The sequence below is a fragment of the Anabrus simplex genome, chromosome 5, assembly GCF_040414725.1.
Source record: "Anabrus simplex isolate iqAnaSimp1 chromosome 5, ASM4041472v1, whole genome shotgun sequence".
Lineage (NCBI taxonomy): Eukaryota > Metazoa > Arthropoda > Insecta > Orthoptera > Tettigoniidae > Anabrus > Anabrus simplex.
The window spans coordinates 132,646,596-132,670,499 of record NC_090269.1 but is presented as its reverse complement, the minus strand read 5'-3'; the positions used below and the strand labels follow the sequence as shown (position 1 = coordinate 132,670,499).

The following is a 23,904-nucleotide window of genomic DNA, read 5'->3' as shown; positions in this document are numbered from 1 at the left end:
AAATTTCTTTTCGTACAGATTGATATTATAACAGTTTTTTCCCAGTTGCTGGGAATTTCTGGGTAAATGTCATTTTGATTTGCTGCCTTTCTTGTATTTTGGTGCCATTAATAAATTATCTCCTCAAGTCCTGTTTCTCCCTGTATTTTACCTCATCCAATTGAGTTCATCATTTGAAATTGCATACAGAAATGTGAGAGCAATTCAGGAACAAATCTTGCTATATGCCAAAATACAGTAGTTATCATCATACATTCTGGAGAGATATTAGGTCATATATAAAAATATAAGAACAAGGTACATGAACAAGAAGTAGATTCTGAACAGATATCAAGCCATATAAAGAAAGATATGAATAAGGAATAAGAAAAGGAATTTGATTCTGAGAAGAAAAGTTATCAAGTCATACACAGGGTATTTCAGAACTATACTGCCAAAAAAAATCAGGGATGCTCTTCATGTCATGTTAAGAAAATTGGTGCAATTAGATTGGCAGAGAAATATTTTCTTTTCAAGGAAATGAGGTTACTTTTTTACTTCCGGGTGTGCGATTCAAATTCACAAACTTGACACACCAGAGCCAAACCGCGGCCATTCTTCTGGGAAGAGAAAGGAAGGGAGGGGACGTGGGGTGTATAATGAAAACAGAGATAATGCTCCATGTGCATGCACAAGTTACCTCGCTCGACTCGCACCGGATTGTCCTCGTCTCTTACAGGCAATATCCACAGTTTATTAAACAGCCGTAACTGCACACACAGTACAAAAACACACTGCAATTAAGACACACTTGTTAGTCAAAGAATTCACCAGATAGTTTGTGCTGCGGCATTCTCAGCCAAGTACTCGAGAATGCAACAACACAATAAAGTAAAACAAAAACTAAAGTTTTCCACCTATTCAAATATTAAATAGTCTTGAATAGGTGGAAACCTTTAGCTTTTGTTTTACATTATATTGCTCTTCAATACAGAATAATATGAAATTTATTACCTAATGCAACAACACACATGGAGAAGGGAGTAAGAACACTGGGAGCCAACCGCTCTCGCGGCCACACCAGACTAGCCAGCAGCTAAGTGAGCTGGCTCCCTGTCTAACCAACCGACCAATCACAGTCCACGAGACCAACCAGAGCCTACAGTCTGCCAGCAACCAAGCATATGATGGTGGTGATGATGATGATGATGATGATGATGATGATGATGATGCTTGTTGTTTAAAGGGGCCTAACATCTAATGTCATCGGCCCACCAAGCATATCGACCTAGCCCCAAAACCAAGGCTCTATGCTACAACCATGCCAAGTCAAGTCAAGTCAAGTCAAGTAGCATGGAGGCCTACCCAGACCCGGCGCTAAGTCCATATTAGCTGGCATACTCCCAGCACCGCAAACTCCAGCTCCAAGTATGCTGGAAAGACAATTTTTCGTGGCATCTCAGTGTCCTGTGTTCGTGGCTTGTCTGTGGTGTTCATCACTTAAGAAACTAGCTCTGTCACGACTCAGGCAATGGTTGTCACATAGGTCAGTCCGCCAAGTGCGTTTGACCCTTCTGGTGTTTCAAACGCACCCCTCCATCCCCTCCATCACGTACCCATGGATCCTCATTTCCTCAGGTCTCCATGACACAGAATACCCTAATGTGCCATGGATCCTCTCTCCCAGGTCATCAAGGGGCGCACCAGGGTACCCATGACCTAACCCCTCTCGCAGGAAACGTGGAGTTGCCGCCTCGGACCGTGCAATTCATTGTTTTCCTGTGGATGTGGAGTGGTTCACTGTCTGGCCCACGGCACCCCGTTCAAATGGTTCGGCCAATGCGTTGCGACCAGATCATGGGTGGGATCGGCATGATCGGCATGGTCAGCTGGGGACGCTTCCTCCCAGGATACCATGCACTCAAACTCCTGACCCCTAATATCTTCCCCTTTAAACTTAATAATTTCACCCCTAACCAGACAAAACGTTCCAACCCCCTCCCCACTCCAGGCTCACCTCAGTGGTTTACAGATATGAAGTTTTGCAGCTTCCACCTAATCAATACTTTATTTATGTATTGTTATTTTACAGTAGTGGTTTCGACCTTGTGAAGGTCATCCTCAGCTGACTAACATAACATGTAATTAAAACATCACTGATACAATAAGAATGTCACATAGTACAGGTAAAAACACTGTCAATTTGCAATATTCTTCATCCTAGCTTAAGCATCTGTCTACGTTAAATGATATGAGAATTAAAACTTAACATTACTATTATGTACATGGATCATATATGTAATACAATGTTTTTAAATTATAAACGTTCACTGTTCCACCTTAAAACTTATAGCTAGATTGAATACAACATTTTGAGGCACAAATGAGTTCATACGGCGTATTGTACTTATGTAACTATGTTATATCATGTGATCAGCCGTGTTTGTCTACTGATGGTATAATGGTGTAAGTTTCTTGAAGTAATGTTGACACTTATGTTGAAGTCAAGGTTGTTGTGTGGTATTTCATGATGTGGAACTTCATAAATCTACATTTGTTTGCTTGCAGTCCATGTTAAAAAATTAACAGAAAAATTAACTTAACAGAATTTGTGTAAAATTATGGATAGATCATTAGTCTTGTGACGTGCTTCCCTTGGTCTTTATGTTATCTACTTTTTGTTAAAATGTCATTACTGGTACGTGTTCCTTGATTTTGAGATATCATATGTTATACGATTAGTGTGAAGCTCCTTCTTCACTTTGTGTTGTTGGCTATGTTTAGTATCTGTAAAAATAGAATATCAAGTGTAAGAAATTTACGCCTGCCAAGTTGGAATGTCTATTCAATGTGGGATTGGTGTGCATGTACTTACTGCTGTTGTTGACTCTTGGTATGTCCTACTTGGGAGCACGTAGTGCACTGTTTCATGTGTGTATGTTATCTATTTTTTGTTAAAATGTCATTACTGGTACGTGTTCCTTGATTTTGAGATATCATATGTTATACGATTAGTGTGAAGCTCCTTCTTCACTTTGTGTTGTTGGATATGTTTAGAATCTGTAAAAATAGAATATCAAGTGTAAGAAATTTACACCTGCCAAGTTGGAATGTCTATTCAATGTGGGATTGGTGTGCATGTACTTACTGCTGTTGTTGACTCATGGTATGTCCTACTCGGGAGCACGTAGTGCACTGTTTCATGTGTGTCTGAAGCTGATGCTTGTGGTTGTGGAGGGGAAGATTGGAGGGATAGGAGGAGTGGCTATCGAGGGAGTAGGAGCGGAGCGGGGCGTGTCTTCTGAAAAAAAATTGATTCTGTCTGTAATTTCATTTAAATTGAAGTTTGGGTTGGCGTATTGATCTAAACTGATGCAAAAATCTTCCGTTATGTTGAGTAAGGGGCCCTTGGGGTTTATACTTAGAATTTGCATGTCGTTTTCAATATTTGTAAATTTATGTTTGTAGTCTTCAATATGGCTGAGAAATGATATTGATATGTTCATTGTAACGTATTTGAACATTCCTTCCAGTGCGCCCAATATAACTGACCTCACAGCTGTTACATTTCATACGAATATTCCTGAATGGTTATATTTATTGCTGTTGTTGATAGATTTGGTGTTGTGTAAAATGATGGCGTTATTATACGTAGTTCTGTAAGCTATTTTTAGATTTCGTTTTTTGAAAATGTTGGTTATAGGATATATGTGGGTGTTATTAAAAGTGAAAAGTACGTAATCTTTCTTGGTTTTGTTGGTTCTGATAGGTTTAATGTTTTATGTTATGGATAATTTTATTGATCATTTATTTTCTGTATCCATTTTGTCTGGCTATTTCGTGAATCAGATTCAATTTTTGTATGCTGCTTTTTTGTGTGCATTAGGGTCGATAGAGTCTATTTTTATTATGTTAGACGTATGTGTGGGCTTTCTATATATTTTTTATGTTAGATGACTTTCATGCCTAGTTATAGATATGTCTAGGTAATTTATAGTATGGTTGTTTTCCGTTTCCATGATGAATTTTATGTGTGGGTCTATTTCATTTAATTGTTCTAGTATTTTAATTTCATTGGTGATTTCTTGATGTTCTAAATGATCTACGTTTCTCCTCTCATCTGTTGTCCACAGTAACATTATTATTTAATATGCTCAAAGGTGCAATGCTGCTGCCCCACGATTGTGTATTCCTTCACTCACAACATTGTAAATGGAATGAAATAATGAATGAAACAATATGTCCAATGGTTTGATTACAGTAGATGTTCAATATGCTCCCCTCCTACTTTGACACACAGTTCACAACGGTGCAGTAATAACCTTTGGACTCTCCTCAGGATGTGTGGTGTGTTGCAAACAACCTGGAAAGCTGCCTGTATGCTTGGTAGCAGTTCATCTTCTATTTCTACAGAGTTCACATAGTAGTCAATTTGTGCAGAACAAACTGTACACTGCGTACTGGGGCTGGGAAGTGACTATGCGAGACAAACAAGAAACTTGTGCATTTGCACCAAGCATTACCTCTGTCCCCCTCTTCCCCTCTCTTCCCTCCTCTGACACACAGCAAGAGACAGCGGCTGGTTCCCTAGCATAGCAAATACGGCAAGTTTGTCGATTTGAACCGCGCACCCGGAAGTAACAAAGTAACCTCATTTTCTCGAAAAGAAACATTTTCTCCGCCAATCCGATTGCACCACCATTCTCAACATAATGTGAAGAGCATCCCTGCATTTTTTTGTCAATATAGTTCTGATACACTCTGTATATAAAGAGATAAGATGAACACAATGATAGGCAACTATAAAGTTGTTTCCAAATTTCTAGGGCATCATTTATTTTTATATGCCTGTATTTCTTTCAATATTTTCTTCTCAGTCTAGCATATAGGATCGTTTATGAAAATATGTGATAGAGAGAAGAAAAGAGAAGCATTTCTGGAATTGACTGACCCGAGGGATCAGCTTTACGATATACCTGTAGTGCCAAGACAAAAAGAAAGAAAAATAATCTCCTCCTCCTCCTCACAAGGTCTGTTGATGCATGCAGTTCGGCAGGCTTGGCAGACTGGTATGTAATAGCCACTTCTGGCTCGGCGAGGGAAGCAATGGGAAATCACCTCATTCCTCATTTTCCTGCTACACCTCTTCAGTGATGCCCAGACACCTATGATAGCTCATGGAGGATCTGTTGAGGATCCAACCAGCTCTCGGGCTGAGTATTAAACATGCATACGTGCTCAGAGTAATTAGTAAAGATCTCAATGGTAGCTACAGTGGGAAGGTTGGATTTCAGTACAGTGTAGCAGGTAGCAGTTTTATCCCAGATGGAGCAATCTCTAACCTTATTGATAAGCTGCTCCAATGTATCTGAAGACAAGGTTGCTGTCAGTGCTGTATGCTCAGGTTGGACACTGCAGGAGTGTTGCAGAAGATGAACCCTTTATGATCAATGTGGCACTCAGGTCTTCAGAGAGAGTATGGCCTTGGGATCAGGTAACAAATGACCATTAAACTTTAGCCAACAAAATCAATAATAATCATGAGCCATGCAAATAAGTATAAGAGAGAAAATCTGGAATACTAAATTGACAATCAGAAAAGAAAAAAAACATCTTGGTAATGGACACACTATATGTATTTAGCATTCTCAGCTCGAGCTTACTTGTAGTGAAACAAAGAAACAATTACGATATAAAATTATGGCAATGGTACTGGTAGTGGTGGTAGTTCTAGATTGTTAGATCTTATCTATTTAGGCTGATAGAAACCAAAACTAATCAAAAGCAAATCATGAGCAAAATAAATAAATTAAGTCTCCTGACTCACCTCTAGCTTTATAGACTAGACTAAAATAATTTGCCTTTTCAACTTCCAAGTACACTCGATTCCCAGAAGATAACATTTCTGAATCCTGTGTTAAATTGGCAAGAAATGGAGCCGATGAAGATGGTCCATCATATACCAGAAGTTTAGCAGGTAGATATGTAGGGAGAATCATCTCTAGTTTCTGAAATATAATTGAGTAAATTGAAATTAAGGTAAGTACAGTAGGTTAAAACTTTTTTTGTGGACCGTGTTACAACTTTGAGAAGGAAATGGACAAACTTTCTACCAGATGTAATGAAAATTAACATTATCCAACTCGTACCGAGCCTAAATAATAGGGACTAAGTTACCATTCACATAAACTTGCCCAGAAAACACAGATTTTTTTGTTAATCACATCAAATTTAGGACAAGAATGTCCTAACATTAAAATAGCACCACCAAAAATGTGTACATAAACTGTAATGGGAATATAATACAAGTTGAGTCAGAATCATATTCAAAAGAATGCATTTCAAACTAATGACTTGGGATTTTTGAAAATATTTTTTATTGAGACGAGGTAATGTATTTACATCATTTGTTGCCCAATTGCATTTCCTCTTAACACTTTGAAGACGATGTCACCCCATGAGGGGTGACGGACCCTCATACAAAATATAGTATGTCACCCCTCATGGGGTGACATGATAGTGTGTCCAGGCCTCTCAACTTCAGGCTGTGCACGAAACTAGCGCTACCATTCACTGTTGTATTGCATTGCTTGTTCACATAAGGTGTTCCCATTCCTTTCTCAGCATGCCGTGCATTGCGCAACAAACAGTGGAATTTCTCTGACATTTGTCACCCCATCCGGGGTGACATACGCAACCATCAGAATTCAGTTATTAATGGCAAGGGAAATAATGTGGATTGGAGTTTATTACATACTGGTTGAGATTTAGCATTCAGATGAAATTGTAGACCGGGGCTACGTGTAAATAAATACAATGTTTCTGCAAACCTGAGAATGTTCGCGAGTAATTGTCACTGGCTGGTGATTTGGTTGAATCATTGCCCGATGCAGCACCGGAATCTTTGCTAGTGTCCTCACTACACAAACTACTGTCGAATTCCGACTCGGAAAAGGTGGCATCACACTGCAAAGCCTAATTGTCAACATCTCTTGATTCAACATTCGAAACCTTTTCAAGTTGTTGTTCTATCTCTCTATCGGTAATCATGGCTTACTCAACACAGAAACACATAACATGAATTAAATTCTTGTCATAAAACTGTAAATTACAAGGAACTCATTGAAAGGCGCGTAAATCAACAGCTCACAACACAGAGCACAGCGTTCCACAACAACAAAGGTAAAAAGGCTGTCACCCCTGTAGGGGTGATGTGCGCTTTCTCTGTTGCATAGTCAACCTGATAACCATGTCACCCCAATGGGGGGGACACAAAAATAGAAACTTTGAACATGAATTATGTCTTTGATTATCATCTACGAATGAAATTACGAACATCCGTAGCCGACAACAACCTGAAAAATGTATATCGCATTTCAGCAGTTTACCACGAAAAAAGCAAATACACACGTCGACGCTTAAGTGAAGACAATGATCACACTGTCAAAATTGGTGAGCAGGCAGCCAGATGGCATCAAATTAAAAATGCCTGCACATGTAGTTGAGGCCTTCTTCTTCTTCTTCTTCTTCTTTCTTTCTTTCTTTCTTTCTTTCTTTCTTCTTCTTCTTCTCCTTCTTCTTCTTCTCCTTCTTCTTCTTCTTCTTCTTCTTCTCCTTCTTCTTCTTCTTCTTCTTCTTCTAATCCTCCTCCTTTGTTTCATATTGGCCTCTAAAAACCACATTATATCAGCTGTTTTCTCTGGGCTTTGATCTTTGCCCAGTGTTCCTTCATTCGTTGTTGATGCTGCTCTTTTCTTTCCTCCGTCCATGTCTTTCCCATCTTCAACTTTGACCATTCTTGGAAATCCTGGTGGTCTTTTACTTTCCTCATGAGTGGGATGCATTCTTGTATTTCACAAGTGATCTCCATCTCCTGTAGGTTCCTTTCCACCTCAAACAAAGATGGCTTCCTATTTTTAAAATATCTTTAAATAGACCATTATTATTATTATTATTATTATTATTATTATTATTATTATTATTATTGTTATTATTATTCTTGTTTCGTTTCGGCCAACTAAGGACCACGTCATTTCAACTGTTTCCCTTGAGCTTTAATGGTGGTCCAGTACTCCTTCATTCGTATACGGTGTTGCTCCTTTCGTTCTTCCGTCCATGCCTTTCCAGTTTTCATCTTCGGCTTTGGTAGGAAACTCTGATGTTCTTGGAATTTTTTCTTAAGTGGGACACGCTCCTGGATATCTTCAAATGAGATCCCAATCTCCTGCAGATCTTTCTGTACCTCACTGAACCATGCCCCCTTTGCCTTTTTCTCTTGGAGGAAAGTGAAAATGTGGTTGGTTAACCACGTAGAATTCATTCGGGCCATGTGTCCATAAAAAGTAATCCTCCTTTTTCGCATCACATCAGTTATTTTCTCTACATGCGAGTACAACTCTGGTTGTGCCGTCTCCTAAACTCGCCGTTGTCTTTGACTGGACCTAAGATTTTTCTCAAAATCTTTCTTTCCTTGGCCTCCAATTTCTCCATCATGCCTTTTTTGTTCATGGCGAGACATTCTGCAGCATATAGAGCCTCTGGCCAGATAACAGTGCAATAGTGTTTGATTTTTGCATTCAGAGATATAGATCTTTTGTTATAGACATTTTTAGTCAGATGGTAAGCCATTTCTATTTTATTCATGCGTGAAGAAAAGGCTTCTTTTTCGGACAAGTTAGGTTCTATCCATTCACCAAGATACTTAAATTTTTCAACTCGCTTGACTTTTCCGTGAGTCCCTTCTAGTTCACTTGGCGCCAGTTTGATGTTTGTAATGAATTTCGTTTTCTCAAAGGAGATTTGGAGGCCCGCCTTTGCAGCTTGTGTTTGAAGCTGGTTGATCTGCTTCGCGGCCACATCCAAGGAGTCAGCGAAAACCGCGAGATCATCTGCAAATGCTAGACAGTCAATTGAAAGGTTCCTGTTCTTGTGGCCTAGTCTGACTCCACTTTCGACTCCTTCATAACTCATTTCTCTGCGCCATTCACGGATCACTTTCTCAAGAACGCAGTTGAACAACAGAGGTGAGAGACCATCTCCTTGCCTAACTCCTGTCCATATTTCAAAGGCCTCTGAAATCTCTCCTCTAAACTTCACTTTTGAGATGGTGTTGGTGAGAGTCTGTTGGATGATCACTCTTGTTTTACCGTCCAAGCCAAATTCCTTCAAGATCTGAAGTAGGGTAGTTCTATCAATTGAATCATAGGCCTTCTTAAAGTCAATGAACGTTACTACAAAAGGCTTGCTCCTTAGTTTAAGATATGAAAAGACTGATTTCAGATTCATAGAGATGAATCTCGGTGAACTGTTGTTTTATCTTCAAATGTGAATTTGGACATTGGGACCTCGCATTTAAGAAGGGATTCAAAGTATTTTGCAAGGATCCGGCAGTTTTTCTTGTCGTTATGGGCTAAGTTTCCATTGGAATCTCTGAACTGTAGGCTCAGTGGGTCGTATTTCCTCAAGTAGCTTTTAAATGTTTTATAAAAGTCGCATGTATTGTTCTTGAAATCCTGCTCAATTTCAGCCAGCTGGTATTTATTATAATAATAATAATAATAATAATAATAATAATAATAATAATAATAATAATAATAATAATAATAATAATAATAATAATAATAATAATAATAATAATAATAATAATAATAATAATAATAATAATATAATAATATATATTATAATAATAATAATAATATAATATAATATAATAATAATATTTATTATTATTATTATTATCATCATCATCATCATTATCATTATTATTATTATTAAATGAAGACCTATTTGGATACACTCCTGAATACGGGAGAAACTACTGAAGAGGTGGAAGAAAGGCTCAGGACAGATGATGTTCCAATTACTTGGTCTGAGGTGGAAAGTGCTCTAAAAAGGACGAAAAGTAGTAAGTTATCTGGGATCTATGAAGTTACTGCAACCAAGCTCGATAGCTGCAGTCGCTTAAGTGCGGCCAGTATCCAGTATTCGGGAGATAGTAGGTTCGAACCCCACTGTCGGCAGCCCTGAAAATGGTTTTCCGTGGTTTCCCATTTTCACACCAGGCAAATACTGGGGCTGTACCTTAATTAAGGCCATGGCCGCTTCCTTCCCACTCCTAGCCCTTTCCTGTCCCATCATCGCCGTAAGACCTATCTGTGTCGGTGCGACGTAAAACAACTAGAAAAAAAAAAGTTACTGCTGTCAATGATCAAAGTAGCAGGTATACCTGTAGTGCAGTAGCTATACAGAACTCTGAGAGCAATATTGTCTGAAAATTGGGTTTCAGAGGACTGGACAAAAGGTATTATTATCCCTTTATTTAAAAAAGGATGCAAGAGTAATTGTGCCAACTATAGGGGTATTATACTTCTTTCCCATGGTCTGAAAATGAAATGAAAAAATTATTGAAATTAGACTGCAAGCAGTGATAGAACCTGTCCTGGAAGAAGAACAACATGGATTTAAAAACAATGGAAGAACAAAAAACCTGATCATCACCCCTAAGGATATTAATGGATCATCACTGGGAGAGAAGGAAAAACCTAACTGTAGTATTCTTAGACCAAGAAAAGGCATACCATAGGCTGCTTAGACCAGTCATATGGAAGTACCTCTGAGAAATGGGAGTGCCTGAATATCTCATAGGCAAGATCCAGGTGCTGCATGACAACTGTTGCAGCTGTGTGTGTGTTGGGAATGGCCATTCAGAATGGTTTAATACCACACAGGGTGTCCAACAAGGGAGCACACTCTCACCATTCCTATTCATTACTGTCATGGATAGTATTCTTAAAATACTAAAAAGAGAACGAGATGGAGAACTACACTCATTTGTGTTTGCTGATGTTGTAGCCATCTGCGGACAGACAGATGTAGAGGTACAAGCTGTGCTGGATGAATGGGTAGCAAAGTTCAAACAGGATGAGGTGAATGAGGTGATACTGGCTGCCATATAAAGCTTGAAGGTGAAAACATTCAAGTTGTACAGGTGTTCATATACCTCAGGAATATGATTTTCAGCAGGAGTACTGCAGATAAAGAAACAGTAAACAGAGTGTCTATCAGTTCCAATTTCTACAACCTCGTAAGACATCTACTTTGGGATAATAAAATACCCATGAGAACCAAAGATAACTCTGTATGTCATACTTTGTGCCCATTCTCACATACAGTCTAGAAGCATGTACCCTGAAAGTGAGAGAAGTTAGTAGAAATGAAGTTCCTACAAACTACCCAAAACTAAACCACGCAAGGACGATAATAAGGAACGATGACATCAGAATGGAATTGGAAGTGGACTCGATAGAAGAGAAGCTAAGGACTTTGAGAGTAACATGATACAGACATGTAAAGCGAATGCCTGGCACAAGAACACCACATGCATGCCTAGAAAGAATGGTTGAAGGAAGAAGGCCAGTGGGAAGACCTAGGAAGACCAACTGAGAGCCGATATGGAGAGAAGAGGAGGGAACTGGGTGTCAGTGGTGAGAGAGAAGGCATTTCTGGTAAAACAATGGTGGGGAAGGCTCATTCAACACCACCCTACCTAGCATGCTGGAATGGTTCTATTATGATGATGATGATGATGATGATGATGATGAAGAATAAATATTATTATTGTACCAGGGGTAAACCTGCCCTGGCTATTTAAGCTGTCCACCTTCTCTACTATGGCCATCGTTGGCTATAATTAAGAACTTTTAAGATCTTCTAAAACTTTCTTCTCCAATGGTTAGATGGCTCTACCACCTATTTGCTAGCAATCTCTGATAGGCTGAACCCAAATTAGTTTAAGAAAAATTTTATTCTGTTGTAGTCGGTGAAACTTTTTTCTGGATACTGTTTTCTTATGCGCTGAAGTTGTCAATACTTCACCTGGTTCCTCCTGTAATGTAATCTTCCTATCACATGCCTGTAACTCAGTTCTCTAACCAATTGGTACCTGGGGGGAGCATATGGAAATTTAGCTTATCAGCGCTCTGGATTTAATTTAATCTTGAACCTTCCCCTGCGGAGCTATTTAGGGAGATTTGTCTGATTTGCTCCAGTGATTGAGAGTGCGACTTGACGGAGGTGAAAGGGGGGCCAGGAGGCAGAGCGCGGCCAGTTTGAAGAAGACCCAGCACCGACAGGTAATAGCAGAATTTATCTAAACATGTGATTGTGCTGGCGTGTGTTTCAAGGGGAAGATTTCAGCAGTTGTCCTTAAAATCTAATATGTAATCTTTTCCTTTTTTGAGCTGAAATGTAGGAACTTCTGCACAGTATTCAGAATCAATTTATATTGCCTGCTGAGAAAATATTTAAGTAAGGAATCACAGCTGATGACCCCTGGAACTCTCCCCTTCTACTTTTGAGCTGGGTGACTAAAGCTTTTAAACCTCTAAATTTTGGAAATTTGTCTAGGCCTTCAAACAATCCATTTTAGTCACCCTATGTAGCATAGGATTAGCCTCTGTGTTCTTGGGCCTTAAGCCCACTTAGGTTCTTGACTTTTCCAGAACATTCTTCTAACGAGTGCTGATGTTTCACCTCCTTGCCTTTTGTTAATGGCATATTTTGTATAACCTTCTCTTTTCCTTCTTAAGGCTAGTAGAATGGGTAATTATGCCCCTGTATATTCTTTATGATTTTTTGGGTAACTACATTTAAGTTCCCTTGGAGAAAAGTACTTTACCTGGTTGTGAAACTTTGTAATTGATAAGCCCACCATGGGGCATCCTGTGTATGAACACCATGAAGAGGGGTTACCAGTGTAATTGAAAATATAAATAGCCACATACTGCTTAATTGAGGCTAGCTCCTTGTATTTGGAGCTCAGATTCTATAATGTGTACCAGTTTGGAGCAACAATGCTCTTTCATAATACTATACCTGTCAGGAGCAATTATGCTCTTTTATACACAGGTTAATGACTGGGAGTTTCTCCCAATTAATCTTGTACCTGATTAAGGACTTCTAAGTCCAACACATTGCTGGAGGTGATAAGCTCGTTGTTTAATGTTAATATCGCCAAATAATATTTCAACTGTTTCTTGTTATATCATTAAATTAAATTAAATTACTCTCTCTGAATTTTAAGGAAGGAAAGAAATAAAATTTCCAATTTTTGTTAAAGTAAATTGTTTCTCTAAGTGATCCCCTGTCCAGACATTCACCCCACCTGCTTCCTTACCCTCTGCATTCCACGATAAATCCTTGTATCATTTATTATTATTATTATTACCACATAAACAGTGTACCTGTATAAGGCAAGTGCTGTAAGTGAAACCAATAAAAAACACAGAATTGTACTATGGATAGGAAGAAGAGTAGTGCTCCAACAAAAGAGAGGTTATAACTTTATTTTAAAGATTCAATATATTGTGATATTTGCAATAAAATATGATAAAAGATTAAGTAATGATGTAACTGACCAGTACACAGAGTGAGTATATGACTAGTGAAGTTTTTGAGTTAGTGTTAAAAAAGAAACTTTCATGTTTTTTTAGAAAAACTTTTTTTTTTTTTTTTTTTTGCAAGTTGCTTTACGTTGCACCGACACAGATATGTCTTATGGTGATGATGGGACAGGAAAGGTCTAGGAATGGGAAGGAAGCGACCATGGCCTTAATTAAGCATTTGTCTGGTGTGAAAATGAGAAACTACGGAAAACCATCTTCAGGCTGCCGACAGTGGGGTTCGAACGCTCTATCTCCCAAATACTGGATACTGGCCTCACTTAAGCGACTGCAGCTATCGAGCTCGGTTTTAGACAAACAGAAGTAGCTTGGGTTAAAAGGCATTTTCACACGTACCTGCCTTCTTTAGTTATCCTGTCGATCATAGGAGATATCAAGATTCTTACTGTTTGCTTATCGCAAAACATTCTTCACTTCCTCACTCAAAAAGAATATCATGTTAGTTCTGTATTGGCTTTAACTAATAAAATAATAAATCCTTAAAAAAAATTGGAATGTTCCATATTTCCACCTTTTCAATACTTATAGATATAAATATAGTACATGTTTCAGTCAGCGACACCTTCTTCAGCTGATAAATTAATATGTATTATTTAATAAATGTTGAGTTGTTGTTATGGAAACATATACAGATAAGATTCCATTTAAAGGAATAATTATTTTATTTTGTAAGTTAATTTAACGTTAAGTGCAAAACATACTTCAGTATGTCATAGAAAGAAAGAGATCCACCTTATCAATACTAAATGTAATGTTGTTATTTAAAACAGGACCGGTTTCGACTTATTACAAGTCATCTTCAGCTGTCATTTACATACACATTAGAATACATAATCAAACAGTTGTATCTTACAAATAAACATGTCTTGTTTGATAGACATTAGGTAATATGTCTAGAAGTGAAATTCTGCTTCTTACATCTAGGTTTAAAGTATCAAGAATATTAAAAAGATATCTATCTTTAACACATTAAAAAATTAAAAAATTACAACACATGATAAAATTTGTTGTTTACACCTGACCTTGAATATAGCATTATCGTTCGAGTTTTACTAATAATAGTTCTTTAAAAGGACTTTTTTATTGCATTGTTTTTAGTCGACTAAATATGCTTAAATGTAGCCGCATGTGCTTATACAGATACTTCTTATTAGGCTTAGACTTTGTCAAATGAGTAATGTGAATTCAAAGATGAAATTACAAAAACAAAGTGAAGTGCGTTTGAATTAATAGTGATCTAGGTAATTGTAACCTCTGTTGAATAACTCCTGCAATTATATACTATTTGAAATACATTTCATGCAAAGAAGACGTTAGCACACTTCAATATATAAAAGTTGAAAGGTATAAAACAATCATATACGTTTTGTGAAATTCATATGAAGTAATGTTCTTTCCTCATGCGTATGTGTCAATTTCAAATGGAGTAATGTACTTTATATAAACTTTGTCAAATTAAGTAATGTGAGAATGAATTTTGAGATTGCGTTGAGAAATGAAATGCCAGGTAATTAAAACCTGTATTGAATGACCTCTTCAAATGTATACTGTGTAAAATACAATAAATTCAACATAAAACAATGGTACATTTCAATATAAGTTAAAAGGTAAGAGGCAGTTCTGCAAATTTGTAAAACTTCATATGAAGTAGTGTTCTTCACGTGTACATGCCAAGTTCAAATGGGGCACTATTGGCCACTATTAGCTTAAAGTCCAATCACTATGAATTTAGATTGTCTTGTTGAATATACAGATTGAAGATGAATGTGCTGCTGGAGTTATGAAAGCTGTTGTTGTAGGTGGTTCTTTTTCGGTCTATGATACTTGCTAACTATCTGTAAAAAGTAAATGAAATCTGTTAGAAGCGCATTAGAATGTTAAAGTGTTAAACTTGTGTGTGTGTATGTATTGTAGAGATTACTTACTGTCGTGAGATGATTGGGAAGTGTATCGCTTGGCGGCTTGGCGTGTACTATATCGTGAACTTGTGGTATTAGTGTCTGTTGTCGTGAGGGGAATGGAGGGGTGGGGAAGGGGAGTTGCTAACTGTGTAGAGGTGGAGTTAGTTGTGTCTTTCTCCTGCGCTGTAGATTGCGCGTGGTGTTGTTTATTGACTGTTCTCAAATAATAGTTTTTTATAAAAGGGATGATTTTATTAAATAAAATATTGGTTTTTTCTGTAATTTCATTAATATTATAATTAGGGTTGGCATATTGGTCTACTGTTATGTATAGTTCTTCAGTAATATCCCCACTAAAAAAACTATAGATATTATTTCATCCAACCTCAAAACTTACAGTAAACTAAGTAATTTAGAAATCGAGGAATTCATAATAATTTTAGAATTTGCCATCAATAACAACTTTTTTAAGTTCCATGACACAATTTATCAACAACTAGGCTTACCAATGGGTTCTCCCGCCTCCGGTATAATTGCTGAAATATATCTAGACCACCTCGAATACAACTCAATCAGTACAATAAACGGAATATTCTTTTGGTGCCGTTTTGTTGATGACGTATTTGCTATCATCGATAATAGACTAACCAATGACAACACTTTGTTGGACACATTAAACACCATAGACCCACATATACAGTTTACAAAAGAATCAGAAAACAACTGCAAACTGAACTATCTCGATTTGACCATTACTAGACAAGATAATCATTTATCTTTCAAAATTTATCGCAAGCCTACCCATACTATAAACACAATAGCAACAGATTCCATTCATCCTAGCTCCCATAAAAAAGCAGCATATTACAGTATGGTGTATAGAGCCTTTAACATACCGCTTTCAAAAACAGATTTTGATGAAGAGATACATTTAATCCAAGAAATAGCAAGAAAAAATGGATACAAGAAAGATACAGTCAATTCAATCATTCATAAATTCAAATCAAAACCCAAAACTAAATTGTCAAAAATAGACAAACCAAAGAAAAACTACGCAACCTTTACATTTAATAACACGCACATATACTCGTTAACCAACATTTTCAAAAAACATAACCTTGAAATAGCCTACAGGACTACACATAACAGCAACATTATCATACATAACACAAAAACTATCAACAATAACAACAAATACCTTCGTTCTGGAGTTCTGGAGAAATGGACAAACTGTACACCTTAGAAGTGATGTACAGCCAACTGTTTTCAATTTTACTGAACATTAACTGCAAGTAAAAATTTACTTATATTTTTTTTATTTCTTGTAATTAAACTGACGGTTTCGATGAAATAACTGACGTGACCTTATAACAATCTTAGAAAATGAAGTCTGGGGGAATTCTAGACCTTATTTACATCAGTAATAATTATGGGTGGGAGAAGGGAAAGTGTGGTGGGTATTTGGGGCTATCCCATTATACAATTCGTGGTATTTGGGACTCTTAACTGGTGTTACATATATCTGATGATGACTATCAATATCGCTTTGCTAGCTGAATTTAATTAAAGAGGTCTGTAATAGTAAATTAAGCTGCAGGTAATGTGATATATTGACAAGTTTTGAATATTTGCTGGTTTTATAAATGTGTACATTTGCTTCACTGATATTTTAATTTGATAATATGCACGTTATTTCATGGAAACAGGAAACAGAAATTCATTATCAAGCACCGATTACGAATATCGAATCTAGGCCTGTATAGTGAGCTACGTTTATAGGTACATCATTTTAAGAATGCATAATTTCGTGGCATACATGTATACAATTTACAGCAATGTTTCCAGAAACTGGTTTTCACTTGTACTGTGTTACCGATCGCTAATTGCATGTATTCAGCACCTAAGTTAATATTTGTCGGCCGTTATTATACACTCATGTTTATTGCTATCCCGGAGATTTAGTGACCTCGGAATGACATGTCAGTGATCCCAATGTCCTTATGCGTTGAGTGAACATGTCTCTATATTTTTAATTATTCCAATGCGCCATTAATTGCGACTTAAAATTGACTATATTATCATTGCTTCCCCATAAGGAGAGCTCTAGGTTGGGTACACCAACATGGCGAACCGCGCACTCAACTTGGCGTACTTTCTCCTGCAGCGGAGACCTGCCATCAGCAATCCATGTATAGAGATCAGTGAACATATGACATTGACAGGTGTATGACATTGACACAAGCCTGGAATGAAACATCTGGCGATGAGGAACGTATGAATTTGGAAAACACCGAGATGAAATAACAATAGTGAAGAGACAGGAAAGGAAAGTACCTACGTAAATCATTAATGGCTGGCAACCAGGTATTACTTAAATGATAACCAGTGTGCCCGTTGAAATTGTTAGGATTTCTACGTTTTTCCACAGCTTGAGACTTAGTCTTTCACAGTGCATTAGCACTGCTGGTGGCTTCAAGTAGCCTATGCAGTGGCCTCCACGGTATGCACTAGCCAGCGTCTTGGTAGGTGTGCTAAGTACCAACTGATGAGCCCACCTTAGCACACGACGGCGAAACGCAGGCAACCAAGAATGAGTTAGCTGGAAAATTTCTAATGTCCAATAACGGACCATTATATTGGTATTATAAATTTACTCATTCAGGACAAATATTTCATGTTCCCTATGGGAATCAACATCTATATCATTCCCTGCATAGTGCGGTAACTTTTCACTCCCTCTCCCTGTATTATTATTTGTATCCTCATCATCATTGCATACAACTTCCTATGTATTAATGATACTATCATTAAACCAATTAAGTTAAATATACACCATATTAAATTCAATATTATGCTGTAGATCAATAGCTTAATAGAAATATTGAAAATTGTATCAAACAGGATCACATGTCCATCTGCTACAACATGGGCAAATCTCATGTAAGTTTGCTGTGTTAATGGTAACTAAAAATTAAACATTTAAGTTACATCAAGATTAATTTACTACCCATTGTACGTACCAAGTATACATGAAAACCATCTGGTACACTAATATTCCAGCATTTGGTTTGGGTGTTATTATAGAGAATGGAACCAGATCTTGATGTTACTTTCCTCTCACATGGTACTTTTTCTGCAGTATCACAATCTATATTTGCATCTGTAACAGACCAAATAACCCAACAGCATGTTACAAATGTTATTCCACATTCTGGGCTTAAGTATTAGACCAGTATCACCACAATGAATAATAAGTTATCACTAGAGAATGCAAAAGTGGTGATTACTGTTTTAATAAACTGAAATAATCATTCCGTCTTAACCCTATACAGTATCACTATTTTACAACTAAGAAATTCGTAAAAAGATTGGATGATACATATTATTTAGTTAATAAAGTAACTTGCAACAAAACAGGATTGATATTTTGAAAAATAACTGCACTTCTCATGTTACTGCAATGTGGCACAATTATCCACTGAGCATTATAATGATATTTGTGTTCTTAGTCTGAGATATGGTACTTTGGAACTCAGCTCTGTACATAAATGGTACCAAAAATTAGGACAAGTTGAAATTTCAAATAGCTCTGTTCACAAACAGAAAATATGAAACAAATTAAGCCTACACACTTTTACAAAAATTAAGAAAGTTAAACAATTTTTTTCTCAAAATTCCAAAACAAATTGCTTTCCAATCTGAGGTCTACTAAATGAAAGAAAATCCTGAGGTAATACTTCTTAGATCATAAATCTAGTAAATGTAAGCAAAGCTTGACTAACCTCAGGAACATGAGCAAATTCACAACATTGTACAGGTCATGTAGCAATTAGAAGATAAACAGTAGTGTGCAAATTACTCCAAACACAGTCATTTCCCAAACTACTTATAACTAACGTTGGCAGAATCGGGCGTTCCCACTAAATACTGTTCCCACTTTCAAGCTAAGTGCGTTGTAGGTGTATGGCAGCATTATTGAGTATTATTGGATGTTCTTTATAATTCAGTAATGAATTAAATGCTTCCGGGTAAAATTGTATATGTTTTCAGTATTGTATCATGTTTCTGTATGGTAAATTGATCCTGGATACCACCCAACTGAAAAGTTAAAAAATTGTGACATTAGCCGAGCGTACTTCTACGACAAAGTCAAATTGCCTCACAGTATAGGGTTGGTGTGGCTATGGTAAATTCATTACAAGATATTAGAATCATTCCGTATTGATGGTTTTCAATTTTTCACTTTACAAAGGAAAAATTTAAAGTATCCTCCTAACTCAATACAAATCATAATTCCATCAATAGATGGAGCAATAAAATTCAAACATGTTTCGACTGTTTGAGCCATCTTCAGTGAAATAAGAGGGGTTGAAGTAATCTACATAATACAAGATAAAAATGTACTAAACACATAATGAAGGAACAAAAAAAAAAAAAAGAAGAGACATGACGGAAATAATAACAATATACAATATTTACATCACTAGATAGAGCAATAAATAACTCACTGAGACAAATTCAGTGAAAAAACCATTCGTGGTGATGATGTTTCTACAAAGACAGACTGTCAGCCTGAATTTTCAACAGTAATTTCATCTTGTTTTTGAATTTTTTATCAAACTAAAATTTTTAGACTAAGAGGCCCGCAACCTCACCATTAGCACTTATTGTTTTGTTTCTGTCTGTATCATTTCTTTTCTTTTCTTAGTTTTAGCACATTTTTTGGATTCAATTATGTTTTACGTTTACCCCCTTTTTTCACTGAATTTGTCTCAGTGAGTTAACAACACGTTAACAACTCCGGACCGGTAGGATATACCTAACATCTTGAATAACAAATCCCACAATCCGTTTAACTTAGTCGAAGGTCAAGCATGAAGCTTTATACTTCGTAAACTGTGTAACACAACCTATTATCTACATTGAAAATAAGTTTTACAGCAACTTCAACCGAGTCCTACTTTTGGCTTCCGCACATATTCTGCGTTCTGCCTGTCGTGTCTTAAGGCAATATGAATTCTAGTGTATTAACAATTCATCATGATGACTAGTGTTGGCTACTGAATGCATGATTCGAAGCAGTGTATCGATTCATTCAAGTGTCCGAGTGAATCGATTCACAGGAACGGCGAGCTCACGGCACACGATTCAGCTTACTCCCAGCGGACAGTGCTGAGCGGCGCACTCACTGGACATTGACGGGGAACCGAGCTTCCGCTGCAGCAAGACAGTGTATCATGGCACATCGAAAGAATCGTGAACGAGCACGGCTCAGTGAGACACAAGATGCGCACGGCTCCTTGTCGGCACACTGGACACTGGCGGAGAGCCAAGCTTCCGCTGCAGCGAGACATACAGTGACCCATGGCACACTGAAATACACTGCTATAATGGACTCTCGAGCTCAGCTCATTTGAAAATAATACCAACTTGCATTCACTGTCCTCTTTTTACAGGGAGGTTTAAATAATAGATGGATTTATTTGCAGTGTTAAAAAGGTAGTCAAAACATAATTCTGAAGTAGCTAGTAAGTAGGTAGGCTATTAGGTTATACTATTTATTAGTTTAGTCTTAGTATTATAACTTAGTTGACATTTGACAATTAAACTCTACTCTAGCCTGCCCTATGACTATGAGTCATGCTCATGACCACTCAAAAGTACCTGTTTTATATTGGGAAGACCGGCTCAGTATTCTCTCAGTTCATATGTCATATCGTTGCACAAGACTTCAATCATATGTGGACTGTAAGTGAGCCGACTGATGCAATAACTTAACCAACAGTATGTTGAATCAGAAAACCAGTGGGCTACCGTACATCTCGGGTAGCCTATACAAAATATCACGATTTAAAAAAATCCCCAGCTGATAAAAAAATACATATTTTCAAAAATGACTGAGCAAGTTGGACATGCAATTCGTATCGCATAGCTATGCGCTTGCATTCGGGGGATAGTGGGTTCGAATCCCACCGCTGTCAGCTGTCAAGATGGTTTTCCGTAGTTTCCCCATTTTCACACCAGGAAATGCTGGGACTCTACCTTAATTTAGGCCATGGCTGCTACCTTCCTAATCCTAGACCTTTCCCATCCTGCGTCGCCGGAAACCTTCGATGTATTAGAGTGACTAGCATTTTTTTCTAAGAAAGGAGTTTATAGTATGAAGACAAGATAGCAGCTGCGAGCACTGAATGCTGTTGCTGCTGTCTTATTAGTACATACTACACAGATGCAGTAGAAGCGGTGACTAATGTGCCGTGAATCGGATCACTGTATTGATTCAGTAACGTGAACGGAATCAAATAAATCGATTCAGTAAAATGAGACACAAGATACACTACATCATATAAGGTTTGTATTCAGTTTCGTTTCCTTAAGATTGGGTTTACCTTGCAGCTGTTTGAGATTTTAAAAACTTACTACTGTCTATAAGATGTTATTAGTTTCAGACACAAGGCTTTGATTGACAATGTGATCATTTTAATCACTCATGTTATCATGTTTTAAGAAGTGTTTAGTGTTGTCTTTTTTAGATGTAATGTAAGTTAGTTTTAGAGACTATGGTAATTTTAATACTTACAGGTGACTTTTTAATGTGTTCACTATTGTTCAAGGTCATCGTTTTAGGATTAAGTTAAGGCTGAGGATGCTCATTAAGTGAGCAAAACATGTTCCATAAAGAGATAAAAATGTATGAAAATGTAACCACCAAAAGGTGGATAGTATTGAATAGGTGGACAATAAATAATTTCCCATTATAATTGTTCTTAATAACCGTATTCAATATGGATTAACCATGAGGATAATGACCTGTAAGTGATATGTTCCGAGCTGTCAGTAGAGAGATGGTGTGGAATGACATTAGTAGATGAATAAGTTTGAGTGGTGTCTTTAAAATATAAAATTGGAATTCAGGAGGACAAATTGGGGCAAATATTCAATTGTAGGAAGGGAAGTTAGGGATTAGATTAACTTACCAAGTGAGATGTTCAATAAATTTCCAATTTCTTTGCAATCATTTAAGAAAAGGCTAGGAAAACAACAGATAGGGAATCTGCCACCTGAACGACTGCCCTAAATGCAGATCAGTAGTGAATGGTTGACTGAAGTTGCTATTACTTCTTGAATTTGAACATGTAACTTCGATTTTGATTTTTAATAAATCACAAAATGTATTGAAAAAGTGAACTTCTATGATCAATTCTTTCATGAGCCTAATCCTTTTCATTGTGTCAGATTTGGCTTTACTCCAGTTTTCATAAAATTTGTCTATTTGTTTAGTAAGTCTGTTTGGATGCATTCTTTTAATATGTCCATAGAATCTTAGCCTGTGTTTTCTAATGTCACTGTGAATATTTGTTTACTGTTTGATTTCTTGTCTGCCACTAACTCGGTATTGTCCGCAGGTGAGTTTTGGGTGTAGAATTTTTCTTACGATTTTGCGTTCCTTTCTCTCACTATTTTCAATGTCTGCTTTCCTGTTCAAATTTAGCATTTCTGATCATAAAGACATTCTGGTTAAATGACTGCATTGTAATATCTTTTGTTTTGTGCGCTTGGAGATATATTTTTGTGTTATAGATATCTTGGGTTAGTCGATATTATGGCAGTATAAAGGCAGCAGTGGGAACTGATTTGAAATTATTGTTTTAAATATTATTTGTTTGTTTTCATTTTTTGTATAAGTTTTATTCCATCTGGACTGAAAATTTGGACTTGGAAGAATTATTTTGGTCTCATAAACCTGGACCTATCCTGATCATTTTAAATTATCTGTTTTAAAACCATTTATGGGTTGTAAGAAAAATTATCATTTATCTGTGGATTGCAATATTTTCATCTTTGGTCAATTAGTGTGAAACACCCTATACGCACACGCGCAGTTCTGGAATCATGTTTCCTGTTGCATAAACAAAAACTTTTCTCGAACATTCATTAAAACTGTGTTAACAAGAAAGACTTTTGATTTGAGAAAATAAAAGTAAATATAATTGATGAATCTGAAAGTCGAAGGTGAAATCTGCATTCTGATTGGTTGTCTTTGGTGGCTGCACCATTTCCTGTTTCTCGATCTTACCCTGCTTCTTCGGTGGGAGCGAGGTAGCATCTGGATCTTTGATCATCTGACCATCTTAGCGAGCGAACGTGCTCGTCCTTTGGTCCCCTCGTGGGAAACCCGGTCTCAGGTTAAGCACTGTTTCTACCTTTTATTTTGTCCGACTCGTTGGCTGAATGGTCAGTGTACTGGCCTTCGGTTCAAAGCGTCCCAGGTTCGATTCCCGGCCAGGTCTGGGATTTTAACCTTCATTGGTTAATTTCAATGGCTTGGGGGCTGGGTGTTAGTGCTGTCTCCAACACATAACACTATCCTCCACCACAATAACATGCAGTTACCTACACATGGCAGATGCCGCCCACCCTCATCGGAGGGTCTGCCTTACAAGGGCTGCAGCCAGCTAGAAATAGCCACACGAAATTATTATACCTTTTATTTTGTTTTTAACTTCATTCAGATGTGATAATTTACCTTTTTTTTTTTTTTTTTGGTTTGTTTTTTTTTTCTG

The 23,904-nt window shown here is 37.1% G+C and overlaps 1 protein-coding gene across 4 annotated transcripts in view; it reads right to left on the bottom strand.

The window, feature by feature from the left end:
- The window catches only part of LOC136873850 (angiopoietin-1 receptor), a 540,166-nt gene that overhangs the window by 378,566 nt on the left and 137,696 nt on the right, over nt 1-23,904 (bottom strand). For all 4 annotated transcript variants that reach the window (XM_067147131.2, XM_067147132.2, XM_067147134.2 and 1 more), the window contains 2 exons: nt 18,361-18,500; nt 5,807-5,987 (listed from right to left, as the gene is read on the bottom strand). In XM_067147131.2, coding sequence (XP_067003232.2) covers nt 5,807-5,987; nt 18,361-18,500 — 321 coding nt within the window. The remainder of the gene's footprint in view (nt 1-5,806; nt 5,988-18,360; nt 18,501-23,904) is intronic.